Source organism: Opisthocomus hoazin, chromosome 2 (genome assembly GCF_030867145.1).
Source record: "Opisthocomus hoazin isolate bOpiHoa1 chromosome 2, bOpiHoa1.hap1, whole genome shotgun sequence".
NCBI lineage: Eukaryota > Metazoa > Chordata > Aves > Opisthocomiformes > Opisthocomidae > Opisthocomus > Opisthocomus hoazin.
In genome coordinates, this window is record NC_134415.1 from 32,965,545 (window position 1) to 32,989,651 (window position 24,107).

The 24,107-nt window shown below is 45.9% G+C and overlaps 1 protein-coding gene across 4 annotated transcripts in view; it reads left to right on the forward strand.

Annotated features, from left to right (window-relative positions):
• The first annotated feature begins 4,295 nt into the window (after positions 1 to 4,295).
• Positions 4,296 to 24,107, forward strand: part of COQ8A (coenzyme Q8A) — a 48,505-nt gene continuing 28,693 nt past the window's right edge. The window contains exons 1-4 of one of the 4 annotated variants that reach the window (XM_075413121.1): positions 4,296 to 4,383; positions 16,609 to 16,803; positions 19,190 to 19,600; positions 20,871 to 20,937. In XM_075413121.1, coding sequence (XP_075269236.1) covers positions 16,627 to 16,803; positions 19,190 to 19,600; positions 20,871 to 20,937 — 655 coding nt within the window. In that variant the 5' untranslated portion in view covers positions 4,296 to 4,383; positions 16,609 to 16,626. Of the gene's footprint in view, positions 4,384 to 4,405; positions 4,499 to 6,378; positions 6,478 to 16,608; positions 16,804 to 19,189; positions 19,601 to 20,870; positions 20,938 to 24,107 lie in introns of those variants that run through there. The other 3 variants (XM_075413124.1, XM_075413123.1, XM_075413122.1) reach the window with 3 other exon arrangements.

Below are 24,107 nucleotides of genomic sequence, written 5' to 3' on the forward strand. Positions count from 1 at the left end.
CCTACGTGTTACAAAAATAGCTCATCGTTCGGACTATGATGATACTGGACGTGCATCTACCACTGACTGAGTCAGAGAGATCTCATTTCTTTACAAGGCTGTTGCTCTCATTCTTGGCCATAAAGCCATGTAAATAACATATGGTACAACAGCGTCACTCAAACCCGCCAAAGTTTTGAAATACCTACAAGTTAACTACTAAAACCAAGCCACCTGTCCAGTGACTTCTCCTTGAGCTGTTCCAGTGCATCATCCCTATATTATTATAATATGTTGATGGAACACCGTAAATCGACGTAGTCAGATAAGACATTCCGCCTGAGATGAAGAAATTACCCTCTAAAGAAGATGAGTGAACACAAGGCAAAATTCCTCAAGAGGTAGCTTACCTGAGCCTCAGCGGTCACTTGGAGGAGGAGAACAGAGGGAAGCATTTCCAGACCAGCTTTTGCTTTGTGGTTAGCTGTGTGAACCCTGGAGAAGGATGGTGACGTATATTTAATTGTGGTCAGAGAAACAGCTTGCGCCTGTCCTATGCAAGAGGATTTCTGAGTGTTCTCTGAATAGCCTGGATACTTGTCAACCTAACAACATGACCAATAGCTGCTTAACTGAGACTCCATTAACTCTTTTTTTCTGCACGTTAGTTGTCTGCCTACTAATTTCCTGTTGCAATGGAGCCCTTCTTACTGCAGGGCGCAAAGATCCATCCAGGCTCTGGTTCTCTAACTTTTTTTTGTTTGTAGAAATTTAGCCACTCTGGTGGCTAAATTATATTAGTTATAATTTAAATTTATTATAATTTCCATTATTTATTGTGAGGATAGATGTATCATTATAGAATTTATATCTGTGTTGTAATTTATATTATTATAATCAAATTTATCATACTTTTATTACAATTTAGTAAAAGATTGATTTGTACAACCCTGATTGATAGGTGTAAGATTCTTGCTAGAAATGCCCAAGTTTCTGGATAAGGCAGGAAGTATGTTGAAATCTGACTGAACATAACACTACTGAACAAGATGTGAGAAGCAAATGACAGCTGTAGTGCCAAAGATGTATTATGACTGGTCTTAATAATGTTCACTTCTTGGTTTTATAGGTAATTAAGAGACTACTCAAAATCTGGGAACTTGTTTTTTCACAAGACTGCTCTGGCTTGCTCTCTGAATTCAGATCTGCATTGCACAGATCTGCCCAAGAATGTGGGCATATAGCACAAAAATTGCATGCAATCTAGACACCAAAGTAAAATCTTTTAAGGGTGGAGTGCTCTAAGTCTGCACAAGCAGAGAGGGAACCTGCACCGGGACCTCCCAAAGCCCATGGGAACTGATAACCCCAAGGCTGTTACATAAACCATGGACAGCCGTTCTGAAGAAAAGGATGACTCCCTGGTCTATTTTTGAAGTACAGCACTCTGCCCCTTCTTTTTTCCAGGTCTCAGGGCTGTAGATCTCATAGTTGTAGCACTAAACCAATCCCAAATACTGACAGTATTTTTTCTCTTGTACCATCCTTCTCCAGTTTAGAGGGAGATCTTACATGGCTTGTGCTGTGGAACAATTCTCCCAGTGCATTACAAACACCACATTTGCCTCTTTATTTAGGATTGTGGACACAGGCAACCATCCCCACAACAGTTAGCCTCTGCATTCTGGACTGTGAGCCCTGGGTGTCCTGCCCTTATTTCCCTTAAGAACTAAAAAGTAACGAAAAAGGACATAAAGTACTTGCTCCCAGCAGCTTCAGACCAGCTCTCAATCCTACCTCTTTGCATTCCAAATCAGGTGGGAAAACAAACACTTCTCTCTTCTTTAGTTTAAGTATAGCAAGAGCTAGCCTTGCACTCAAGTTCAAGGGGTCTTTTAAGGCTGCAGAAAGCCTGGCAACGGAAGGTGCGATGCAAATTCAACAGCAGCAGCAGAAATACCCACGGGCTTACCACGTGGGGATAAAGGGAATCCGCCAGGCCTGCCTTTGAACGATGGGGAGAGCTTTATCCTGTGCTTGTTCTGCCTACATCTCAAACTATGACAACGTGCTCATGCAGACACCCATGCAGTTCTCCGTGCTCAGCACAGTGAGTAAGACATATTTCACAATTAAAGCCGAGCTGACGCAAGCAAAGTGATGTTATACAGAAACTCAGAAGTGACATCCAAATTCAGTACAAGAGTAGATAAAAGAAAGTCCTTAGAAAGATGTCTGCAACCTATCTCTTTCCGGATGAGGGTAAAGATGATCTTTCCTTTAGAGAAAACAGCATGGAATTAACCACAAATAGAACAGTTAATTCGCATGCATTTCTGGAGGTGTCAGTATTGAAATTAAGAAAACTAGGCATTTTTTTGACAAAACTTTTCAAGGCTGGTATCTTACTGCAGCCGTGTTTTCGCATCATCTAACATCATCCAGTCTCCACCCCATTCTCAAACATGAAAGTGTCACATTTGGCCATTCCATTTCACATATATTGTGTCTATGCACAGCCTGTGTGTAGAGCAATTAGATCAATAACATGTCTTCCCCAGGGAATTGTTTGTTTAACCTTTTGAGTTCAAATCTAGTCTTCCTAGTACTGACTGAGGCTTGCTTCCAATCCAGATAATGGCTGGGTGATGAGTTTTAATGAGTTTTACTAAATTTCTTTGGAGCTGTCTGCTCAGTGCCTAGCAGAGACCACCTCATGGCTTACCTGGGAAGCCGAGTGGGAGGCGTATCTTTTATTTTTTAAAAAAACCCTGAAGGAATATACGTAATATTTGAACAATATTTTGTGTGTTCGAACATACCAGCCAAATAACCTTTGGTATGAGCAGCTGGAGATAAGGGATATAATTATCCCCCTTCACAGAGGGGGAAGTTTGGCACTAGCAGGCTGGCAGTAATACTCACCAACGGGCTGCGTAGTTAAACCCCTATACACACTCATAGCAGACCATTTATCCAGTTTCCTTCTCCACAAACCCACAGCACCCGCAACTCCTGCTAACTTTGATATAGGTCCTTTAGTGTGGATTTAAGTGCTCAATTTAAGCTACTAGTTAGCTGAAAAAGTTGGCCAAAGCAAGCAAATGGCACTGCTGAAATTAAAAGCTCAGGGCTGTTTGTTGGTCACTCCTATAAGCTACGCTACAACTAGAGGAGAATTATGAATCCTGTTTGCTTAAGGAAGAAATGAACTATTTAACGCCTAAACCTCATCCAAACATACTTCTGCACTAACGCAGCCATGTGGCAAATGCACCATAAGGAATGTATTGTTATTTTTCAGACAGGAAAGTTGCTGACAGAGACAGGCGCTTACCAGAGCATCCAGAACAGCACATAGCTAGCTGTTACTATGAGCCCCTCGCAGCATCTGCGAGACCCCACATCGCTGGAATCAACCTGGGGGAAACAACCCCGCGATTTTTATTCCCAACACGTACACGAGCATGCGATTTCCCACACATGCGTGAGCGCCATCGACCCCAATTTTAAGCCAACACTTCGAAAAATCACACCGGCGCCCACGTACAAAGCTTTCTCGGCCGTGGAGCACCACAAAATGGAGCTGCCCCCTCCGCTCAGCGTCTGCCCGGAGCCTGCCAGGCACAGGGCTCCTGCGCGCCTCTCCGCCTGTATTAACGTCTCCGGGGGGCTGGCGGCCGCGCCTGAGCGGTGACACCCCCCCCCCTTCCCCCCCGGGCCCTCCTGAGGCGCGGGGTACGAGCGGTGACACCCCTCCCCTTCCCCCCCGAGCCCTCCTGAGGAGCGGGTTGCGAGCGCTGCCTGCCCGCATCCCTTCCCGCCGAGGGACCCGCCCTCCCCCGCCCGGCCAGGGGCCGCCCCGCCAGACACCCCCGGACCCCTTTGTTACGGGAGGGCCCCCCGGGCCGGAGGGGGCCGGCGGACGGCTACCAGGGGGCGGCAGTGCCAGGGCTGCCGGCCCCCCGCCCCCGCGACGCCGGCGTGTCCCCGAGCGCCGCCCGCCCGCCCGGCCTCCCCGCCCGCCACACACGCACCTCACGCCTCGCCTCGCCGCCTCCCCCCCCGCCCGACGGCCGCCGCCGCACGGACCTCACGGGCCTCACGTCCCCCTGCAGCCGCCGCGCGCGTCCTCCCGGCCCCCTCCCCGGCCCTCATTGGCCGGCGCCCCGCCCGAGCCCTCCTGCCATTGGCGGGGACGCGGTGCGCACGGGCTCGGCACGCTCCCGGGCGGCGGTGGCGCCGCGGTGCGGGGCGGGGCCCGCGGAGCCACCAATGGGAGCGCCGCGGGGGCGGGGCGCGAGGCGGGGCCTCGGCCGGGGGCGGCCGGGGCGGTAAACAAGCGTGCGGGCCCGGGCAGCGGGCGCGGAGTAGAGCGGGGGACGGCGGTGGCGGGTCGGGCAGGTGAGACGAGACAAAACAAGGCAAGGCAAGGCCAGGCGAGGCGGCGGCGAAGCCAGGCCAGGCGAGGCGGCGGCGGTGGTCGTCAGGCTGTGCCGGTCCGGGCTTGCAGGCCGGGGTACGGGGAGCGGCCATAGTGGTGGAGGGGAAGCGACCGCGGGGGACCCGGTAGTGCGGCGCGGCGGAGCGGTGCGGGGAGGGAGGACGGTGGCGGAGGTGCTGTCGCGGGGAGCGCGCCTGTTCCCGGCGCGGAGAGGGGCCCCTCGTCCCGGGGGTCGCTCGGCCGGGTCGCCAGCCCCCGGCGTGGGGACGTGTGCGGGGTCCGGCGGGCAATGGCGGCAGCGTGCCAGCGGCTGCCCGAGCCCCCCGGGGCCGGAGCCGGCCAGAAGGCAGCCGGTGCCGTGGCCTTCGCCGTGCCCTTGCCGAGGCCGTGGCTGGCGGAGGCCGCGGGCGCTCTCCGTGCCCGGTTGCCCGGGGCCCGCGATCCGGGCCTGGCGCAGCGGTGGGGTCCGCGGGCGGGCTCCGCGCCGTCGGAGGGGGGACCAGCGGGTGCCCGGGGGGTTCTGGGCGCAGTTCGGGGCGGCTCCCCGGGCTGCCCCGGCTGGGAGCCCCGCTGCTCGCCGGCAGCGTTCCGTGCGTCCGCCCGGAGGTGGGCGCGGAGGGAGTCTGGTGGCTGCGTGGAGCTTGCTGGTGGCTGAAATGGGGGGGGGGGGGGGAACCGTGAGACACCCGGCGTTGGTCAGGTGCCCGAGGAAATCAGCTTGCTTTTCCCGAGCTAACGGGCTTGTAGAGCTCTTGTAACAAAGTGATCAGGAATTAACGGGGAGCTGCTTAGTTTTAAACGGGTGCTGAGCAAACTACTGGAAATAAGTATAGGTGTCGAAGTTTGGCTACTATAATCTTGCGTTCGTAGTTACTGACCGTCCCCATTTCTGCAGAACTGTGTCTTACGTAGTAACGCTATTTCTGATACCCCGACGCAGTCGTGGCCCACCCAGCAGGAACGTAGGGGGGGAACTGCTACTCTGCATTCCCTCCGTGCAGTGAAAATCCAAACCTTGCGGTCAGCGTTATGGAAAATGAAGAAGTTATAAAGCTGCTCGTAATAAAAAAGAAGCAAACTTTTTTTCCTTAGTGTTTAAGTGAAGAAAAATATGAGAGGAGATAAAAGATTCTTCTTTCAATACCGTAAAGTGTTGTTTTTCTGAAAGTATTTAAACAACTTATGAACTTTATTTTCTGAGTTGCTTGTCTTGAAATTAGATTGCTGAAGTGGGGTGTGTTCTTTGAGCACATGCAAAACAATCCTTTGCACTGGGTGCAGAAGGGTGCTGGCCAAAGTCAATAGTAGCTCAGTAAAAGACTTCTGAAGGGACTCAGAAATCGCTCCGAGTTAAAGGCAGATCAGTATTTAAACAGGATATTGGTGGTCTTGCATTTCTCTGCCATGTAACGAGAACTTGTCTCTTTCACATGTCATCAGAAGGAAAAGTTTAGCTGTGATTCGTGTGCTTGTCAGTCTGCTTGCTGTTAGACCAGGAGGCTTATTTCTGTATTTTGTAAGTGCTTGTTCTTTGCTGTCGGTTAGCAATGACCTTGGTAACCTTGAATAAGATACGCTCAGAATAAGCAGTTGTGTGTTGTCCGGGCTTAGTCAAGAGGAGAGAAAAAACAGGTGACCTGCTGTGCTTTGACAGTGTCTCCCTCTTAAAGAGGTGCGATAAGTAGAAGAAAAGGTCAGAAGATGTGGAGAATTTCCTTACATGTTTACACTCGGAGTGTTGATCACCTTCTTTCGTTGCTGTCAAGGAGAATTCTGGGCTATGCCGTGCAGCTCTGGTTATTTAATTTGTGATATTTAGAGCAGGTTAATAATAGCTCATATTGCATCCATGAAGCAAGAATAGAACTTTTTTTGGCTTCTAGTCCTCCAGTAGTCCTTTTACAGGCAAGTGGTGGTCTGTTGTTTCATGCCCTGTTTGTCAGCTTATATTATTTTTTCTGGAAGCTGAGAGGGAAGAGGGACAGTAGCTGAATTCCCGCTTTCTCATTTCCTTCATGCTAAACTGGTTGGTTGGTGACAGACTTTTTTTGTAGGTAAAGATTTGTTTGGTTTTGCTGTGTGGGTTTTTTTTTAAATTGTTCGAACAAGGATGCTAGAGATTGTTTTTCCTGTATTTGTGCCTTTTAAAAAATGTTTTAACTAGGATGCTAGCATTGCATGTGTCTCGTGGTCTTTCATCCTGCGTGTCAGTGTGCGTGGTGTAGCTGGCTTGCAAAACGCGTCTCGGGACTCAGCTTTTGATGCATGAATAAGCATTTCTCTTATTCCTTACATGTGTCTGTACTGATGGGTGACCAGTCCAGCTTAGGATGGAGGTAGCGAGTCTGAAGCAGTATTGAGGTATCCTGTCTCACGTGTGTGTGTAGGTCTGCTGGCTTTCTTCCTCTCAAACTGTTTAAGGAAGGAGTCTGGAAGAGGAGGCTTTTTGCCTTACTGAGCTGTGTGCTCTGGGGTGGAGCATCTCGAGGGGAAGAGTAGCTTCTCTCTCCGCTTGGGCTACAGAAGTGCTCGAAGCGCTGCCCGCTCTGGGAGCGCGTGCTTTCCTTCAGTACCTGCAGAAGAAATGAAGTCACTCGCCTGTGGAGCCCAAACGCAAACTAACAGTAAAGCACAGTGGTTTGAGGGAGGGCGTTCAGTCAGTGCCCCCTTTCCCACCCAGCAGTGAAAGCTCATTTTATTGAAACGTGCCTATCTCTCGATTCAAAGATGCTCTCCATTTTTTTTAGATGCCGCTTGCTTTGCTACCTGCCCCGCCCTCCCCCTGCCCCCCCCCCGTAGATGGCAGAGTTAAACCAAACTAAGCTGGTGAGAAATAGCAAAATGCAGAAGTTTTGCCCTTTCTTTGCGCAGTTGTATTTCTGCACCTTATTTTAACAGCCTTTGCTTTTTGTCAGTCGGTAGAGGTGTAAAGCTAAATGAAGCATCTTACACTCACAGTTATTCAGTATCTGAAGTGTTCTATATGCTTCTGACAGTGCAGAAAATAACGCTAGTTGCTCTGAAAAACTTAGCTGTCAATCCGTGGAGTTGGCTTCTAGAAACTTTACAGATTTATATGCCTGCTTAAACAAATCTACACGCGTGTAGAGAGTTTAAAAATAAGTTGGTGTTTTTCTGGAAACTGCATAAGGCTAGGTCTGTTTCTTAAAGGCTGTGTAGATTCTCTATGTAGAGACACCCCAGAAGAAGATCTGCTTGTGGCCTAGGTGGTCCTAGAGCTTGTTTGTGCTATGCAGGCAATACCTTCCATTTACAATGTTCTCTTATTGTGTTTGTTTTGCCTCTGCAGTTTGTCCTGGTCTTGTGTGTAGATTAGATCTCTATGTAGCTCTTCTGTTGCTGTTTGTGTCTTCTTTTTCACCAGTTGCACACCTTGGTATTTCTGGATGTGCTGAGCAAATGCCCTATAAAAGGGCTTGAGGTGTTCTGAAGCATCACAGCTTTTCTGCCATCTGGATTGTGCCATTCGGGAGTATGAAATCCTCGTCTTAGTTTGGTACAGTCGAAGTGCTCATTAAGAGAATAATCAAGACTAGGAAAGAAATGGAAGGGAGAATGACTGGGCAGTAAGCTGTAAGTGGATCGAGTGTTTCTTTTAGAGAACTTTTCTTAAATCGGTAAAGCCTAGAATTGTGTTGCATAGCAAAGCTTTGTGGAGCATGGTCATTCAGAAGTCGCTCTGGGAGGTTTGGGGTTTTCAAAGACGCTTGTATAAAAGCTGCTTAAAACTTTGGCTCTTCTAGTTTGGAAAAGCAATATGTTGATTCTGTGTTATATAGAATATGATTTCATAAAATCTATACAGAGAGCATGAATAACTGCAGATCACAGATTCTGTGTCATGTATGAGAGCTTGCAGATTAAGTTTAGTAGTAAGTTGTGAGAAATATAAAGCTCATTGCTCTTATTTACCCTAGGGTCAAAAATATCTACGTGTGGTGAGTAGGAACTGACACGAGTAACTTGTTTGAGGACTGTGGCAGAGCTGTAATGCAGGAGCTGTAGGTTCTGATAGACTGTGTTCCCCTCCAGCACAGAGATCAGTTTATGTCTTCTTGAAGTAGTCTTTTTTTTTTTTTTTTTTTTTTCTCCTGTGGTCCTCTTCTTACAGGGAGGTTTTGGCACAGTAAGAAAAAAGAAAGCTGCCATAGCTAGGACACCAGTATGTAAGGGGGCTATGAATAGACAGGGATGTGTTGTAAGTTACTAAATTTGAACTTAACCCTAGCTTCGAGGGCAAGGTTGAAAGGCATGGGATCTGTATGGACATGTACGCCTGCAGGATCAATAGCAGGAGGCTGGGGTTCTTGGCTTGTTGTTCCCGGTGATAACAGGAGGGTTGTGTTTGCCCTGTGAGCAGAGGGGGTGTGTATGCCACCGGAGAGACATGCACGGGGTACCTCTTGCTGGCTTTGTAGTGCAGTGACTCAAGACGTAGCGTGCACGGTTCTGTCCCGGTGTACAAACAAAATATCTTCTCACACCTGAGGAATACAGATGTGGAGTACGGTTACAGGGTGTGTCTAGTTTTCCAGAAGCTTATAGTGAGAAAGGTTCTGGCTAGAAACCACTGCTGGTGTGGCATTTAATCGTTTAGATATGACTGTTAACGATACACTGCGAAGATGGTCAGCAAATCCTTGTTTCGTTTTGCTCTGTAGGGGTGGATATTTAAAGGACAGTTAGGTGTAGGCTGTGTGCTGTAAGGATCAGAGTGCTCTGGAGAGACCTGTGAATCTGCTCCCAACTCCATCACTGATGTGCGGTCTAACTTTGGGTAGATTACTTGTTCTTCTCCCTCTAAAGTAGACAGCTTTGATACCAGTCCCCTTTCTTTAGCTTTTTGAAATCTATGAGTGAAGAGTGATGTGTGTTTAAATGCAAGAGGAAGAGCTGCTGTTTTTCTCAAGAATTTTGTCATAAGTAATGGTGTATTTGAGTCTAAAATAATCTGTGCTTGTTTGTGAGGCATAGCTTTTTATTGGTTTCCAATTCCCAAATTGGACTCGGTGTGCTTTCAGAAAGTGAAAACTTCCAATAAAAACAATTACAACGTAGCAGTGTATGCCAAAAAAAAATTAACTGCAAGCTGATAACCTCTCTCACTTATACTTTGTATTCTAGTTCGGAGCCTGAGACCGGTGGGGAGCTCTTGTTGGTTCTCTGGCCAGAGCTCAGCGCTGGGGAGCGGTGCGTCAGGCAGGGACTGGCTCCCCGTGTGTCGGAAGGGGAGCTGAGCTTAGGTGGTCCCTTCTGCTGCAGCTGGTGAAGCGGCTCTGTGAGAGCCTAGAGCTGCTCTGCAAACCTGGGAGGAGATGTTTGTAAAGTTTTGTTTCTGTTTGAAGCGCAATGTTTGGATTTGATCAGCCCAGCTGTAGTGTAACCTTTTTATAAATACCACTGATTAGAGTCGTTCCATATGGACGTGGGGGATTTGTCTTTTAACGTGATACTGTATGTTAACACTGACAGGGGGATGACTTGGAACTAGGGAACTGTGCTTTTGTGGAAGCTTGCCATGAAACCAAATAGAGGTGTAGATTCAGCTTGTAGTAGTTCTGTTTCGCAAATATATGCTTCAAATATGACATCTGCCTGAATCTGATGTTAATCTGTGTGTTTTGTGGTCACGCTCCATTTTGATTTTAATATTCTATTGTCCTTGTTGCAGGATGAAAGAGCCACATGCATGGGAAGTAACTTTAGTCACAGAATTTATCAGAATTATTCATGGCTTTTGAGCCACATAGGGGATGCGTTGCAATGGCTCTGCACAAACAAAATAAGTCTTCAGTTTTCCTTGTCCTCTTTCTTTCTTCCTCGCTTTCTTCTTGGTAACACAGGTAATATAAAGGTAGGATGTTAGGTATTAATACAGCTCCAGATTGGCCCAACAGTCCAGATCTTTGTTGCCCAAATAGTACATTTTAAAGGCCTGCAAACGAGGTAAATGGCACATGTTTTGTCCCTTGACTTACAAATACTTATTTCTCAGCAGAAGGCACAGAATTCATTCTTGGGGGGGCGGGGGGAAAGCGGGTGAGTGGTAGTGTTAAAATCACAGCGATTGGGTCGGATCTACCTCAGTGTAATGGGAGGCAGCACGCGCCCGGGACAGAATTTATTAGTGTGTTGAATCCAGAAGTATCAGCAGGGGAAGTGGCCTGTAATGAGGGAACAAGCTCTCCCACTAGGATCTTAATTGAGGGTGAATTATTTCTCGATCTGTGGCCAGGGTAGAAAGAGGCTCTGTTAATTCCAGCCACGTGGGCTGTGACTACGCTTCCGCATGTCCCCAGACATTGTCCAGAAAGAAGTAAATAGAGCCGTCGGTCCAGAGCGTTCACTTTGCGTTGATGTATCTCTGCCTAAAATAAAGCAGACTGTGCTTACTTTTAAAGCGTCCAAGCATTCTTTTCACTCTTACATTGCATGTCAAGCCGTTTATGGGGAAAATTGTTCGTACTGGGTTTTGAACTAGCTGTCGTTCGCCAAAAATGACTGCTAGGCCTTCTAAATTGTGGTGGAAAGATGGATTTGTCTGCCAAGCAGCCCATGTTTATCAGTTCGTGTACTGCTATTATAATGATCAGAAAGTAAACAAGTTCCGCCTGCCCTTCAGGGGTGTTTGTTTTAAATGGCATTGGCAAACTGCTTTGTGCAAGGAGAGTTTTAAAGCAGCTTTCAGAGACTAATGAGGTTTAAGGAGGCGTGAGTCAAAGCTATGGGGCAAGACTCCTGTATTTGAGTTCTTAGTTTTGTTTTAGGTCAGATCTTTAAAGACATTTATTTTGGAGCTGGAGTGTGCAGGAGACGTGGGGAGGGGGAATAATGAGAGGTAAGCAAGGTAGATTTCCAGTTTGATTTAAAGGATGATGGCAACTTTGTCCTTTAAAAATGTAGTTTCTGTGCCCTGCATGGTTAAGATTTGGGTCAGCTGCAACCCAAGGAGTCCAGCTAATGAAAATATGTCCAGGCGGGGGCCTGGAAATGTGGTATAAAGGGAGCTGGTGGGGAGGTGTGTGACGGAACTGAAAAAGGCCATGAGTGAAAGGATCACATGAAAGGGTTGGTATGGCAACACACATAAAAAGAAACGGAAAAATCTGTAAAAGATCAGTTACAGAACAGCTTAATGAATAATACTTATTTTCAAGTTAGTCCACTGCTGGTTTATAGCCATGGAACAAGTGTGCTGAGTACCTAGTCGTCTATATCTTGTTTGTGGTGTTTATTATTTTTATTTAATACTGTTGCCACACTCACTCTGATGGTGTGGGTGGCTATAACACAGATTCCAGGCTTATAGTCCTTGTTTAGATACAACTGAGATAACAGTGATTGTGATAATGGATAATAGGAAGCTGGGGAAGGCATAGAAACTGTCTAAGTTTCCTTTGGAAGCCTGATATTTAATTATCTGCCTTACTACCTGTCTAGGCTAGTATTTTTCATTTTTGTCTCATTTATTTAAAAGAAAAGTTGGAGATAAAGAAGGCAGCTAAAACTTCTACAGACCTGAGAGGGGGAACGTGGGCTACTGTGAAACTGTTGGAGGTTTAGTGGTTTTGGGGTTGTTTTTTTTTTTTTTTTTGGTTTTGTTTTTTTTGATTTTAAACTATTCAACAGTAGATGAGTCTGTGTCTTGGGTGAGTAGCAAACTGTTGATGGTAGAATTAATTCCCTTACATTGAAAGAGGCTGTGTTGTTGCCAGGCACAGAAAACTTTCAGAAATATATCTGGTATATTTCTCTATGATTATGAAGTCTCCTTGTATTTAAACTTGATCTGTCGTCTGTGTGTGTGTGCACGCACGTGTATGTGTATACCTGAGTTAGGGTTTTTGACTGTACAGCATCTGGAAAAAAGCACGAGGTCGGAGGCTGGTGTGTGTGTCTGTAGGAGCACACGTTAGCGTGTGAAAAGAAGGGGAATGAATGGAGGAATGTGGTTTGAAAACAGTACAAATACAAGAATATACCTGCTGCCTGTTCTCAGGCTTTGTGTTTCTGTTACTGGCCTCCGATAGGCTTTAAACCTTCAGTCCAGTAGTCTGGTGTGTTGAAGAAGGGAGGTAACGTGCTGCAGTTAGTCAGTAGAGGACAGTGGCTTGTGAGGCAGGTGGCCATTGCACGTAGGATCATCCCAGGCATTGATTTACTTTTGTCATTACAGCAGAGTTCAAAATCTAGTGCAATGTCAGGAGACGGTTTACCCACCGGTGTGGCATCTGACCTGTAACAGCCCCTCTGCCTGCCGTGTGGACCTTGTCTGGTGTGCGAGGATCGCTTGGCTGTAGCCTCCTCGTGCTGGAAGGTGTGGCTGTTTTCCAGAGATTCATTCGATTGTGAAAAGTTTATTAGGCAAAAACTGTGACCCTGCCTGTTCTTGGAAAATAGGTTGTGATTGACACCTGTCAACCCTCTTCCATCCAGGTTAGCAGGCACTCTGACAGCGTGTGTAGACATGACCACCTTGTCCATGCTCTGTGCAGGAGGTGCCCTACTTTGCTAGCGCCAGATACCGAGTCCTCAGGAGACGAGTCGAATGTGATACAGACTTTGTACATTCTGTTTTAAACAGCTCCTTAAATCTGTTTTTGATAGCGATTGCTTCTGCCGTTTATTCATTTAGTATGGTGTGACTAGAACTTTCTGGGCGGGAGGAGGAATTCCTTGCCTCCTGTCTGCACTGGGTATTAATGTGAGTGTGGTGTTGGGGACGTGTACCAGTCTTCTCCTTGGAAGTGCGTACTTCTTCTGTTTTTCAATTTTCTTGTCTCATGTCCTTGCTTGTGCTTGATCTCTTCCAATTTAGAAAAAAGGCAATTCCACTAGTTCTTGGTTAATTTTTCTGTGTAGTCTTTTCCCTTCTTAATTATCTAGCATATATTTTCTTTTGTGCTTTCCCCTTCTGGTTGGTATAGTCTCGTTAGTCTCTGCTTTCCGTGTCCTCCCCAGGATAATTAACCAACATGTCCTGCTAAATGTAGGGTCATAACGAGATAACCTGGGATTCTTTCCACTTGAAGAAAATGCTTCCAGTATCAGTTCAGTTCTCATTGCACTTCTTAGCTCCACCTTCATATTGCTTCATGATGGATACAGACATTACCTGAATGTCTTCTTGCTCCTGATGCCTATTGCCAAAGGATTAATCATTGCAGTATAGTTATTTTTGTTTCCTCTGCTTTTTGCTGACCGGGCTTTGTTAAAGGCGAGGACTTGGTGTACAGAAGATGAGGAAACGGAAGGAGATGGCTTACAGATACAATTCTGTTACAAAGCAGGAGTATGGTCTTGCTTCTGAAAATACGTTTCTCCTTTTCAGGCTTTATTGGTGACTCTGCTTGGGTCTGGCCTCTGAAGTCCTTACTGAGCCATGCCTTCCTGTTGTGCTTGCACAGTGGTTTCCATTTGGGTCTGAGGTACCTGCAGAATATCCGAAGGATCGTTGAAAACAGCAAGTCAGTTGCCTGTAGGCTTGTGTTTGCTGCGGAGGCGCCTGTATTTCAGCAAGGTGCTGGGGTGAACGGCGTGTTGCGATAGCCTGTCCTTCGGCAGCGCTGCCCAGGAGCAGGCTGCTGATGCTGCTGAGGTAACGAACCACTTGGGTGGTACCTAGGTGATCATACCCACTGTGCAGAGGGGGTGATGGCATGGAATTCAGAAGGATATCGGCAGCAGCGTGCCTGTTGCTGTCTTTTATAGCCTGTAAAGGGCGTTTAGTCCTTTTCACTTTTTTGATCTATTTAGGAATGGGGGGTTGAGCGTACATTGTGCAGTGTATGTTTTCCATTTGTGGTTGCAATAGCTACCCTGAAATTTTGTTGGAAGATTTTTTTTTAATGCACACTTAGCATATAATAACTGTCACTTCCAGATAAATCCTTCAGCTGTTTTTGGGTGAAAGGAGAATGTGGTTTTAGTGTTGTTGGTTAGAAAGAATCCATGCTGAACGTGGATGGTTTTGTGTATGTTGTCCAAGTGTACGCTGATCTGTATTGCATTACCTTTTTGTTGCCCTTCTTGGGAGGGAAGAAATAAACTGCTCGTATTCAGGCTTTCCTGTCCTTCTAATCTTGCAACTACAAAAGCACTTTATTTCTTAGTGGCGGCAACCTTTGAACGATCTCATTTCAGCTCGGACAGTACCGTGTTGTTGTTTGGTTCCTTTGCCTGGCTCTGAGTTGCAGGGACTGGCTGCAAATGCTTTCAGTGAGATCCATGTGGAAATTTCCAGTGTGAAGATGTGGAGGGTGGGGAAAACCACCTCTTGTTGATGGAGTGCATTTCCTTACCTGACAGGCAGCGTTCAAGTTTAACAGTGTGTTATACAAAATTAAAACCAACCCTAGCTGTTAAACTCTGGAGAGATACAGAAGCAACACTTCTTACAGTTCTGGAGCATATGGTCTTGTAAAGATAACCACAGAGTAATGACCTGCATAAGCTTGATTTTTATTTTTACAGCTGAGCAATTAAGCCCAGATTCGTTGGGAACACTTGGCTGTCCTTCCAACAACCGCACTTACGGTGTGTAAGGTATAATACTCGCTTCCTGGCTGCAGCGGTTGTTCCTGATTTTGATCACCGATTAACAGTTGTTGAATGAATGCTGCAGAAACCAGGTTTTACCCTGCATTTGCATAACAAGGTGTTTCTGAATTTCAGCTGTAGTAATCCATGCATCTCCTGTGTGATTGCGGCAAGATTTTGAGCTTAGCCAGAAATTTAGCTAGAGCAGTCCGTACTTCTCTTGTGTGACTGATAGAGCAGACGTGTTTGAGACAGGCTTTGTGTTTCCCGAGCAGGTAGCTGGATCCAATTGCTTGTGGTCTGCAGCAGGGCGTAACCCCATGCGTACTGCTGGCTCGGGATCCCTTATACTGCTTCAGTGTATTAACATTACAGTTGCACATATGTGGATGTTGACAGTTTGTTGTCCAAGAGTGAATTGGTGCCTGTGTACATACCAGGGAAATAAATTATGTGGCCTTAGTAGTGCTTGGTACCTACAGCAGCCAGAAATTTTTTTTCTGCAGATAATCACAGAGGATGTTCTATGGTTAAGGTTGAACCTTAGGCAGCGTCTTGTGCCGACTGTACGTCTCCATCTTCTGCGTCAGTAAAGGTGGGAGGACATGCACCTGAGCCAGCCCTGGAACTGTGGCCCTGACTGTGCTGTAAAGGTGGGGGAGAGGAGTGAAATAAGCAGGTGAAAATCTCCCTTGCAAAATGGTTTTGACACCCTGGCCACTCCTGATTTTTTCATTCACGTGAACCACAGTGGTGTAGGAGAGCCGGTGCCCTGAGCTTGAGCTTGTTTCTAGGCTGAGACAAAAGAGTTGGTGGAACTTGTTCTTCTCAGATACGCTCTGTCCTGCATCCTACAGTGCCCGGTCAGTATTTGAAAACACTGACATTGCACAAACTGGTATGAATCTCGCATGGAATGCCTCTTGAACAGGAAGGGGGACTGAGAAGTTTAGCACTGTAGTGCAGTACTTAGCAAATGCTGTGGTAGGTAGGTGTTGTGAGCGTACCTAAGATTCCAATTAAAAGCAGCAGAGTAAGCTAGAACTTGAGGGCTTAGCAGACAGCGCTTGGAGGACAGACAGAGCTTACTCATTGATGTGGGGGTGAAAAAATTCGGCTATGTAAAACTAGCAGGCATAGGCATAGCTTCAGGGCAGGAGAGGGATGTGACAGTTGTCAGCGCACTTCATCCCTGAGATCAGGCACTGAGAATGTGTTCCAGGGCCTGATAATGATCAGAGGTCAAATGCTAATGTTTTTGGTCCTTTTTAAACGTTTAGAATAAATCAAGACCACCTTTGCAGTGTTACTGACATTTATGTCTCTTTGCTTCCCCTGGTTAACGGTAACTTGGATGTTTCTGTGGAGTCCTGGAACATTATCCTAACTCATGAACAGTCGTAAGGAGAGTTCTCGCTTTGCCTGGTTAGGTCAGCTAACTAGCTGTCATTCAAGCTGGCCTCTGTGCTATCTGAGCTGCAAACAAGTTCCCATGGTGGCTGGTTGCCAAAGCGGAAAGAGATTGTCTGGGATATGCCACTGGCCCTTAGGTGACTTGAAACTGGTTGCAAACTTGTTCCTTGACCTCTTTTTTTTTTTTTTTTTTTTTCTCCTCCATCTTTCAGCACAGAAAGAGATCAGTCATGGCGGGTGATGCCATCATGGTCGTGAGAGGCTTGACCAAGCTTAGTAAAGCAGTCCTAGAAACCCAAGCAGGACAGCTTCGGCAGGTGCTCCTTGGCGGCGATGCGCTTACCATTGCAAGGACTCTCCAGGCCGCTGCTGAAGAACAGTTCAGTTCTGCCTTGGGGAAAGTGCAGGTAAGCAAAGCTCTTTGTGCACAGTCTAGTCTGATGTTTTGCTTTTGCTCCAGGTACTTTTTGTGTTTGTTGTGAGGGTGACTGGGAACTTGCATCGTGAATTGGAACCTAGCTCTGAAGTGCTGGATTGATAATACAGATGTTGTAACACTCTAGGAATTCTCCAGGATTTCTGTGGTGCGCAGTAGGTGCTTGGACAGGAATGGGAGGGAACTTTACTGCCGAGTGTTTCCGTTACTGACTGTTTAAGACATGCTGAAAATGGAATGTGCTTTGCTCGCCTCATCTTGTCAAAGATCAAGCTCTTGCTAAGACTGGCCAGCAGCTTTATTATTTAAAGTCCCCTTCAAACTTCAGTCATTGAGTACGTCTCTTTTGACTAAATGAATGAGCCCTTTTAGAGTGAACTGGGTTTATCTCGGTCCTTCTTCCTTTCTTTACAGAATTGGTGCATGAGATATTTTCCAGAATGGCTCAGGGTCAGGTGTTTGCATGTTCATCACTTATAGCCCAGGCTGGATTTTCAGAACTGATTTTCAAATGAGGAGTATAAGCAAAGTCGGACTCTCTCTTTTTTTTTTTTTTTTTTTTTTTAATAGCAGCTTCTGTTACCAGGCGTGGGAATGGGTTTATAAGAGCTTCAGATTTGCAGTGTTGCCATCTCTTGAAAACATTGAGCTTGTCTGAGGTTAAGAACTTCTCTAAATCAAAACCAGTCATCCTTTATCATCCTTAAGAAAGGCATTGTAGGTCAGATCATGATTTTGAAGCAGAAACTAATGACTGAGGCTTTGATGGTTTTTTTAATGCAGTAAGCTGAGCCTATCGTAGCAGTCTCCTGTAGCTTCAGTCCTGGAATCTGGGCCTGTGTTCCCTTGGTTCGGTGTGAGCTTGCAATAGAAATACCCTAAGTGTGTTTGTGTATGGAGACAGTGCTTTCTCTTGTCTTTGCATCTAAGAGAAGAGACAGATATGATGTTCCCTTGTTTCTGTGCATGTTGCCCTGCACAGGAGAGGCCCCACAAACACACCTGCAGAACACTTGCCCTGCACAGTAAATGAGTTGCATGAGAAGCTGCTGCAAAGCAGGGCTCAGGACGAAATCTGCAGTCTGAATCTGACACTTTTCTCTTCTGAAGAGAGGAAAGCTTTTAGGTTAAGTGACTGTATTTCACTTTTCTTGATCTGTGGCAGGGTTTTGGCTGTCTGACATGCTTTTTAAAACTGAACTGTGGAAGTAGAGAGGCCTTCTTGCTTGAAATCGTTAGTCAATATTGTGGCCACAGTCCCCATCTGTAAACAGATTTCAGCTCCCCCCACCCCCCTTGCGATGTTGAGGTTCAGAATAGCATGAGACCTGCTGAATAACAGGAAGGACCATGTTCTGTTTTTTTCTGTAAGAAGGGGAAATGTAATTAGTGTTTAGGAAAGAGCCTAAAATATGCTGCCTGCTTGCCTGACCACAGCAGGGTTTGAAATCCTGTTGATTGGCTGTAATAGTGCTGCTCCATGGTGCTGCTGCTGAGATGGGTAACAAGAGTATGTAGAGTACCAAGTAAATACAAGATAGTGCACTGTTGCTGACTTCTCCCCCCCCCCCCCCCCCCCCCCCCCATCAAAAAGTGATGGAAAATAGCTGGACTTAGTGGGGCAGCTTTTGCAGGTCAGGACAGAACAAAAGGCTGTCAAGAGAAGCTTGTGTGCCTTGAGTGTTGCTCTGTCTGATGCTGTTATCTTTGCTTCAAGCACAAAATTTTATTTACTTTGGGATGACAACAAACCTTGCCATAGCTTAGTGGTTGAATAACAAAATGTGTTTTGCAGATGGCAGTGTCATGGCCATTGAAGGCTGAGCTTACTTTGCCTGTAAGTGGTTATCTGAGACTGCTTCAGGTGGCTTTGGACTTGAAAGTGCTGATGTTGTGTGATTAGGGACAACATGGGAGGAGGGAGCAGGGTAGGGGTAAGAAATTGATACTATGATGTTTTGCTTTTTGTTATCCCTCCTAAATATATCTTATGTGATATTGTAGCTCCCATCACCTGTTGTTTCTGAGCAGTGTATTGCTTCTAATGAACTCCAGGATTGGTGACCCTTCCTGGCAGTGTATGTAGAACAAGGCGTCTCCAGTTAAGGGTAGTTGAGAAGCTGTTAATGAGTTTGTCCCATCAGTGGGGTTGAAAGACTGCCAGTGATCCCAGGTGTCCTCAACGTCCCTTCATCTTTCCTGTCTCTTACCGTGAATGTCTGCAGTGCCAGAGTCTCTACAAATTACTCATTGTGGAGACTGGACAGCCCAGCTGCATGCCCATCTCTGAGGACCATGGATGGGTAGGGAGCAGGTTTTAAGTTCTTTTCTTAAAGTATTTCTATTATTGTTTGCAGGAACTAGGCAAACAGCAGGAGAACTTAACTGATCTCAGTGAGGATTTTGGGAAAGACTATGACTTCTCAGCACGAGAGCCATCAGATGCTCCAATGGACTTCTCCACTGCCCCCAGCAAGCCTCACGAACGCAGCGGTGAAGGACCTGCTTCCTCTTACACTACGAATGGACCTTTTAGAAGCGTTGGTGAGACTGGAGATTCTGGCATGGGTCAGAAGCCTTTCCCTCTGAAAATGGATGCAAGGTTATTTGGAGGCTTTAGGGACCCTGTGAATCCTTTTGCTGCTGCCTTTGGACAAAGTAGGGCTTTTCACCAAGACCATTCCTCTGTTAGTGGATTAACAGCTGAAGATATTGATAAAGCCAGACAGGCTAAAACAGGTTCGGAGCAGAAACCCTACAAACAGATGGTATGTTTGGTTTTTTTTTTTTTTTTTTTAATTAAGGATTCTCAGTACTATGGTTTCTATACTGGATTGTCCTTACTCACATTCTCCTGTGTTTCTCTCATTTATTCCTCTTCTGCTATTCCCTTTTGTGGAGGCCAAAGAGGGAAGTGTCAGTGCTCCTTAACTCTGGTATCTGTGATATTTATTCTGTCAATAGCTTTTCAGGCTCTCCTTTCACACCTGCCCCGTCTATATCAGATATTCTGGTATGAGAGGATGTTTAAAAGGCATACGTAGGGTTAGACTTCAGTTTTATATCAACAGGAGCTCTCCTTTCATTCACTGGACTATGAGGATCCAATGTATTTAGTTATGCATGTTGCAGTAACGAAGGGCCTGTATTTCACCCCAGTTTTTGAGGTGAGATGTTGAGTAGGTGGGGAAAGCTGTAGGATGCAAAGGTTTGAAGACTGAACTAAAGACTCTGTCTTGTCTTTGAAGGGCCTGGTTCCCTTTAGGTAGTTGTTTTGCTATGGCTGTGAAGAATGAGTTGGACCGAAGCTCCTCTCACTGAAGGCTGTGGCTTCCTGGACTCTGTATTGCAGTCCTTCTAGAGGTGGAGGGAACATTGCACAGAGCATTAGCAGATTGGAGAGTAGCATAGCTCACAATTGTTGCTTTAGGGCTTCATGCCCTTGTGTGAGACAGTGCAGAAAGCCCACAGCAGAATTCACAGTGGAGATACTTGCCATCTGCTCTGACCTTGTGCCTCCTTCCCCAAACCCCCAGTATCGGGTGCTGCTGTGGGTTCATTCACTCATGATATTTTAATAAAACCGTATGCTTCTGCTGCTCCAGCTGTTGTGTGTGTGGGCATTATCTATGGTACTGTCAATGTGATAACCTTCCATGAGTTTTAATTCCATGTGTGGAAGGGAGTTTGGGTTGGCATTCTGCTGCTTCTCCAAGTTCGAAATGTAAGGGCTGCTGAGGTGAAAGTAAAAATGAGGCTTCTAAATATGGTTGTTGGCTTTTCTGTCTTTCCCACCCTCTTGTCTACTTCTCTGCTTAGTGTGTATTTCAGCTCATGGTGTGTCTGCTCTGCAGTGTGTTGACTTGGCAATCTCTTAACATACGTAAGGCTCAGTGTTCAAGAAAAGGTTTCTGTAGCACAGAGTTATTAAGTGCTTTCAGAGCTGCACTCTGAATTTGCAGGTGTCTGACCATATGCCCAGTGCGTTTGAGGATTTCTTTTTGTTTTGTTTTTCCTTTCTCCCTCTTTCTGCTGCAGCTCAGTGAACGGGCCCGGGAGAGGAAGGTTCCTGTCACAAGGATCGGACGGCTCGCCAACTTTGGAGGTCAGTTTGCACATCCACATTTGCAAAGTCACTACGCTTGCTTGTACTGATTAATTGCTGGCTGTGACAGTGCTCTTGCTGAAGCATTAGTTGGTTTTATTTTCTGGTTAAGCTTGCTAATAGGAAAGTTCTTTCCCACAAACAGCTGGTTAGCTGGGACTTACTGTGTTAAAAGGCAGCTAAATATCTTCAGTAACATTATCAGATGGTGCTTATCTAATGTCTTACCTCCAAAGCTATCAAAGGACTTAACATATTCCCGAGAAAAAGGGAACTATCACAGTATTGCAGGTGCCCACAGCTAGTCTTACTTAGCTGAACATTAGATGAGTAGTCTCTGTTGTTTTTTTTTTTTTTGTGACTGCTGTGTTTTGCAATGATAGTAGCCTGTCTAGGTTGTGAACTGTTTCTCCCAAGTAACATGTTAGGCCCTTGTGGCTCTTGTGATTCTGTTCCACAAAATTAAATAAAGAAGCACATCTGCAAAGTAGACATCCTTGTGTTATGGATCCCAGCAGAAAGAAAAATAGCCTGTCAAATGTAATTCAGATCAACTATTATATTAAAAACAAACAATTGTTCTTCCTCTGTGTGTGTCTTTGTCAGAGTAACATGCACACTAGTAGGAGTTGGGGGCAGGGACTGATTCCATGCAGTACAGGAATAAACAGCAAGTGAGTTTTGTGGTAACGTAAGGTTTTAATGCTGGTCGGATCTCTTCAACCCTGTAGTTCATTGCAGGTGCTTTGGCTTCGCAGCATGCTTAATATTCCTTAAAGGGAAGCAGGATTCATGATCTGATTTTTGGAGTAAAAAACTCGCTTGACTTCTTTGTTGCTAAGCTCTAGTAGCATACAGATCTCTGTTCTAATCCAGCCTTGATTTTTATGGAAAGTGTCACAGCACTTTTAGCTGTCATCTTCCAAATTTATCCGTGGCTGCTCGCTGACAGCTGGTGGATGTGAAGTGGCAAATGACCAAATTTTCTGTGAACTTTGAGTTCCAGTGCTGTCGCTTTACGCTCCAGCTCTTGGCACCCAAGGCTGTTGCATGAGGAAAGGCTGACTCATGCTTCAAGGGGAAATGTAACTACCTACCTGTCTTTTCCTAAACTCAGGTTAAAAAAAAAACAACCACCAAACCCCACCCCCCCCACCAAACCAAAACCGTGAAGTGAGAGTAAAAAAGCAATAGACTGTTTGTAAGCAGCATCCCCAGTCATATCTCTGTGTCATCTATTTTTTTGGTCTTGCCCTTCTCCAGTTGTCTTTTTTTACATGATTGAAATTGCTGGCAAGACAGAGCTCTTGCTTTCAGACTGCTTTTGCGGGGACATTGTTTTGCAAAAATGGTGTTCGGATTCTCCAGTCCCTGCAATCTCTTGTTAGCATTCATTGCTTATCTTTCCCTCTGAATTTTTCCTTGTAGCAGCAAGGAGACATAGTACTGTCAGTACACTGGCTAACAAACAACAGATGTGCCCTATAGGTAGTTTTTTTCCAGTTTAAGAAATTTCTAGGTAATATTTTGGTAGGCTGGGTAGCGCTTGAAGAAGGTTTCTGGGGATGTGGTGAGTCTGAAATAGTGTGGGCAGCCCCACATGGGAAGGACTGCCTGTAAGAAACACTTCTTCATGGTCAGATCTTGATCTAGACTGATACAAGCTTTTAGACAGCCTCTAGAACTGCATGGAAAGAGGTACTCCATTTATAGCGAGGAACAGCTCCTGCTTGCTCTTTGCTCCAAGTTTAGAGTGTTTTTTCCAACCTGCACGTGGCCTTGAGAGAGTCAGTGCAATTGTGAAACCCCATCAGCTAATTCTAGTGTGGCTTCTCCTGACTGGCTCTTACCTGATGAGAAATGTTCTTTCCAAATTGCATCTTTATGAAACATTTAAAATGCTTAAACCAGGAAGCATTAGCTGATGGCAAGAGCTGTGGTGTACCATCCACTTTTACCTGGCTTCGATTGCTCTGAAGTTGTTGGTGAGCTTTGGCTAATGGTTGACTGTTTTCCTCTTAGATTGTGAGCAGAGGAAGGTGGTACTTGTGTGCCTCTCCTAGCTCCTTACTGTCCTCACTGTCAGTCCTTCCTGGGCAGCATTCTCAGGAGTGATGCAAGAGGTAACATGTACTATATTTAAAATTTATCTGCAAGTTAAGTGAGACTGGTTAAGGGAGTCTCATGAGGGCATAGGAGGCAGTTTCCAACTGAGATGAGAACTGATTTTTGCTTGCCTAAGATCCAACCTAATTTAATGTATTTTTTTAGAGAAGGCAAGATAAGCTTGCAGTAAACTGTTTCAAAGCTCAGTGATAGGTGATTTGGAAGTTCCCTGTGCCTGCAAACTATGTGTGTTCTCTCTTGTACATTTTCTCTTGCTTTTCAATGGAAGTCAGAAACAAGGTGTAAAATGATTTAATGAGAGTCTCTAATTACATTATTGATTTTTGGCAGCACCTGCTGCTGCTGAGGGATGATGGTTAACAGCTGGAAGGAGCCCTTTTGCTGGGGATGTCAGTGTCAACCTGTGGAATAGTAGTGACCCAGCTCGTCGTTGCTTCCTAGGGTGTTCAAATGATCGGAATTAAATAGGGGACAGCAGGGTTCGGAGGGTGGTTATGTCCTGCCCTACCAGCTGCCTCTTTGCATTGCCTTGAAAATAATTAAGGGCAGGAGGCTGCTCCATACCTGTGAGGGAGTGTAGCTTAGAGCAAGTAAGTTTTTTGTGTGTGATTTGGTTCTTGGGTACTTTGGGGTGCCATCTTCATTTGAAGACCCCAGGAAATCATTGTGGAAAACCTCATGTGAGGTGGAGTCTTCCCCTACCACCTCCGCACCAGTCAAACCAGCATTTGGCTCTGACTTTTCTTGGTGGGATAAAAGCCACTTTTTTTTTTCTCCATTCTATTTCCATATTAGAACATCATCATTTCAGACTTGGAGGGGATGGAAAGATATTGAGTAGGTCAAAAGCCAAGTTCATGTAGCTGTTCCTGGGGTTCAGATAGCTGAATTCCCATGTTCTTGGCATCATCCTGTTCACACTTGAATCATTCCTCCTCTTGTCTTTGCATGTTTTTTGTTGTCCCCCTGATGTTACAGGGAATGTTGATCTCAGCTGTGGTGACAGCGCACTCTGAGTGATGGACAAATTAGTAACAGGAGGC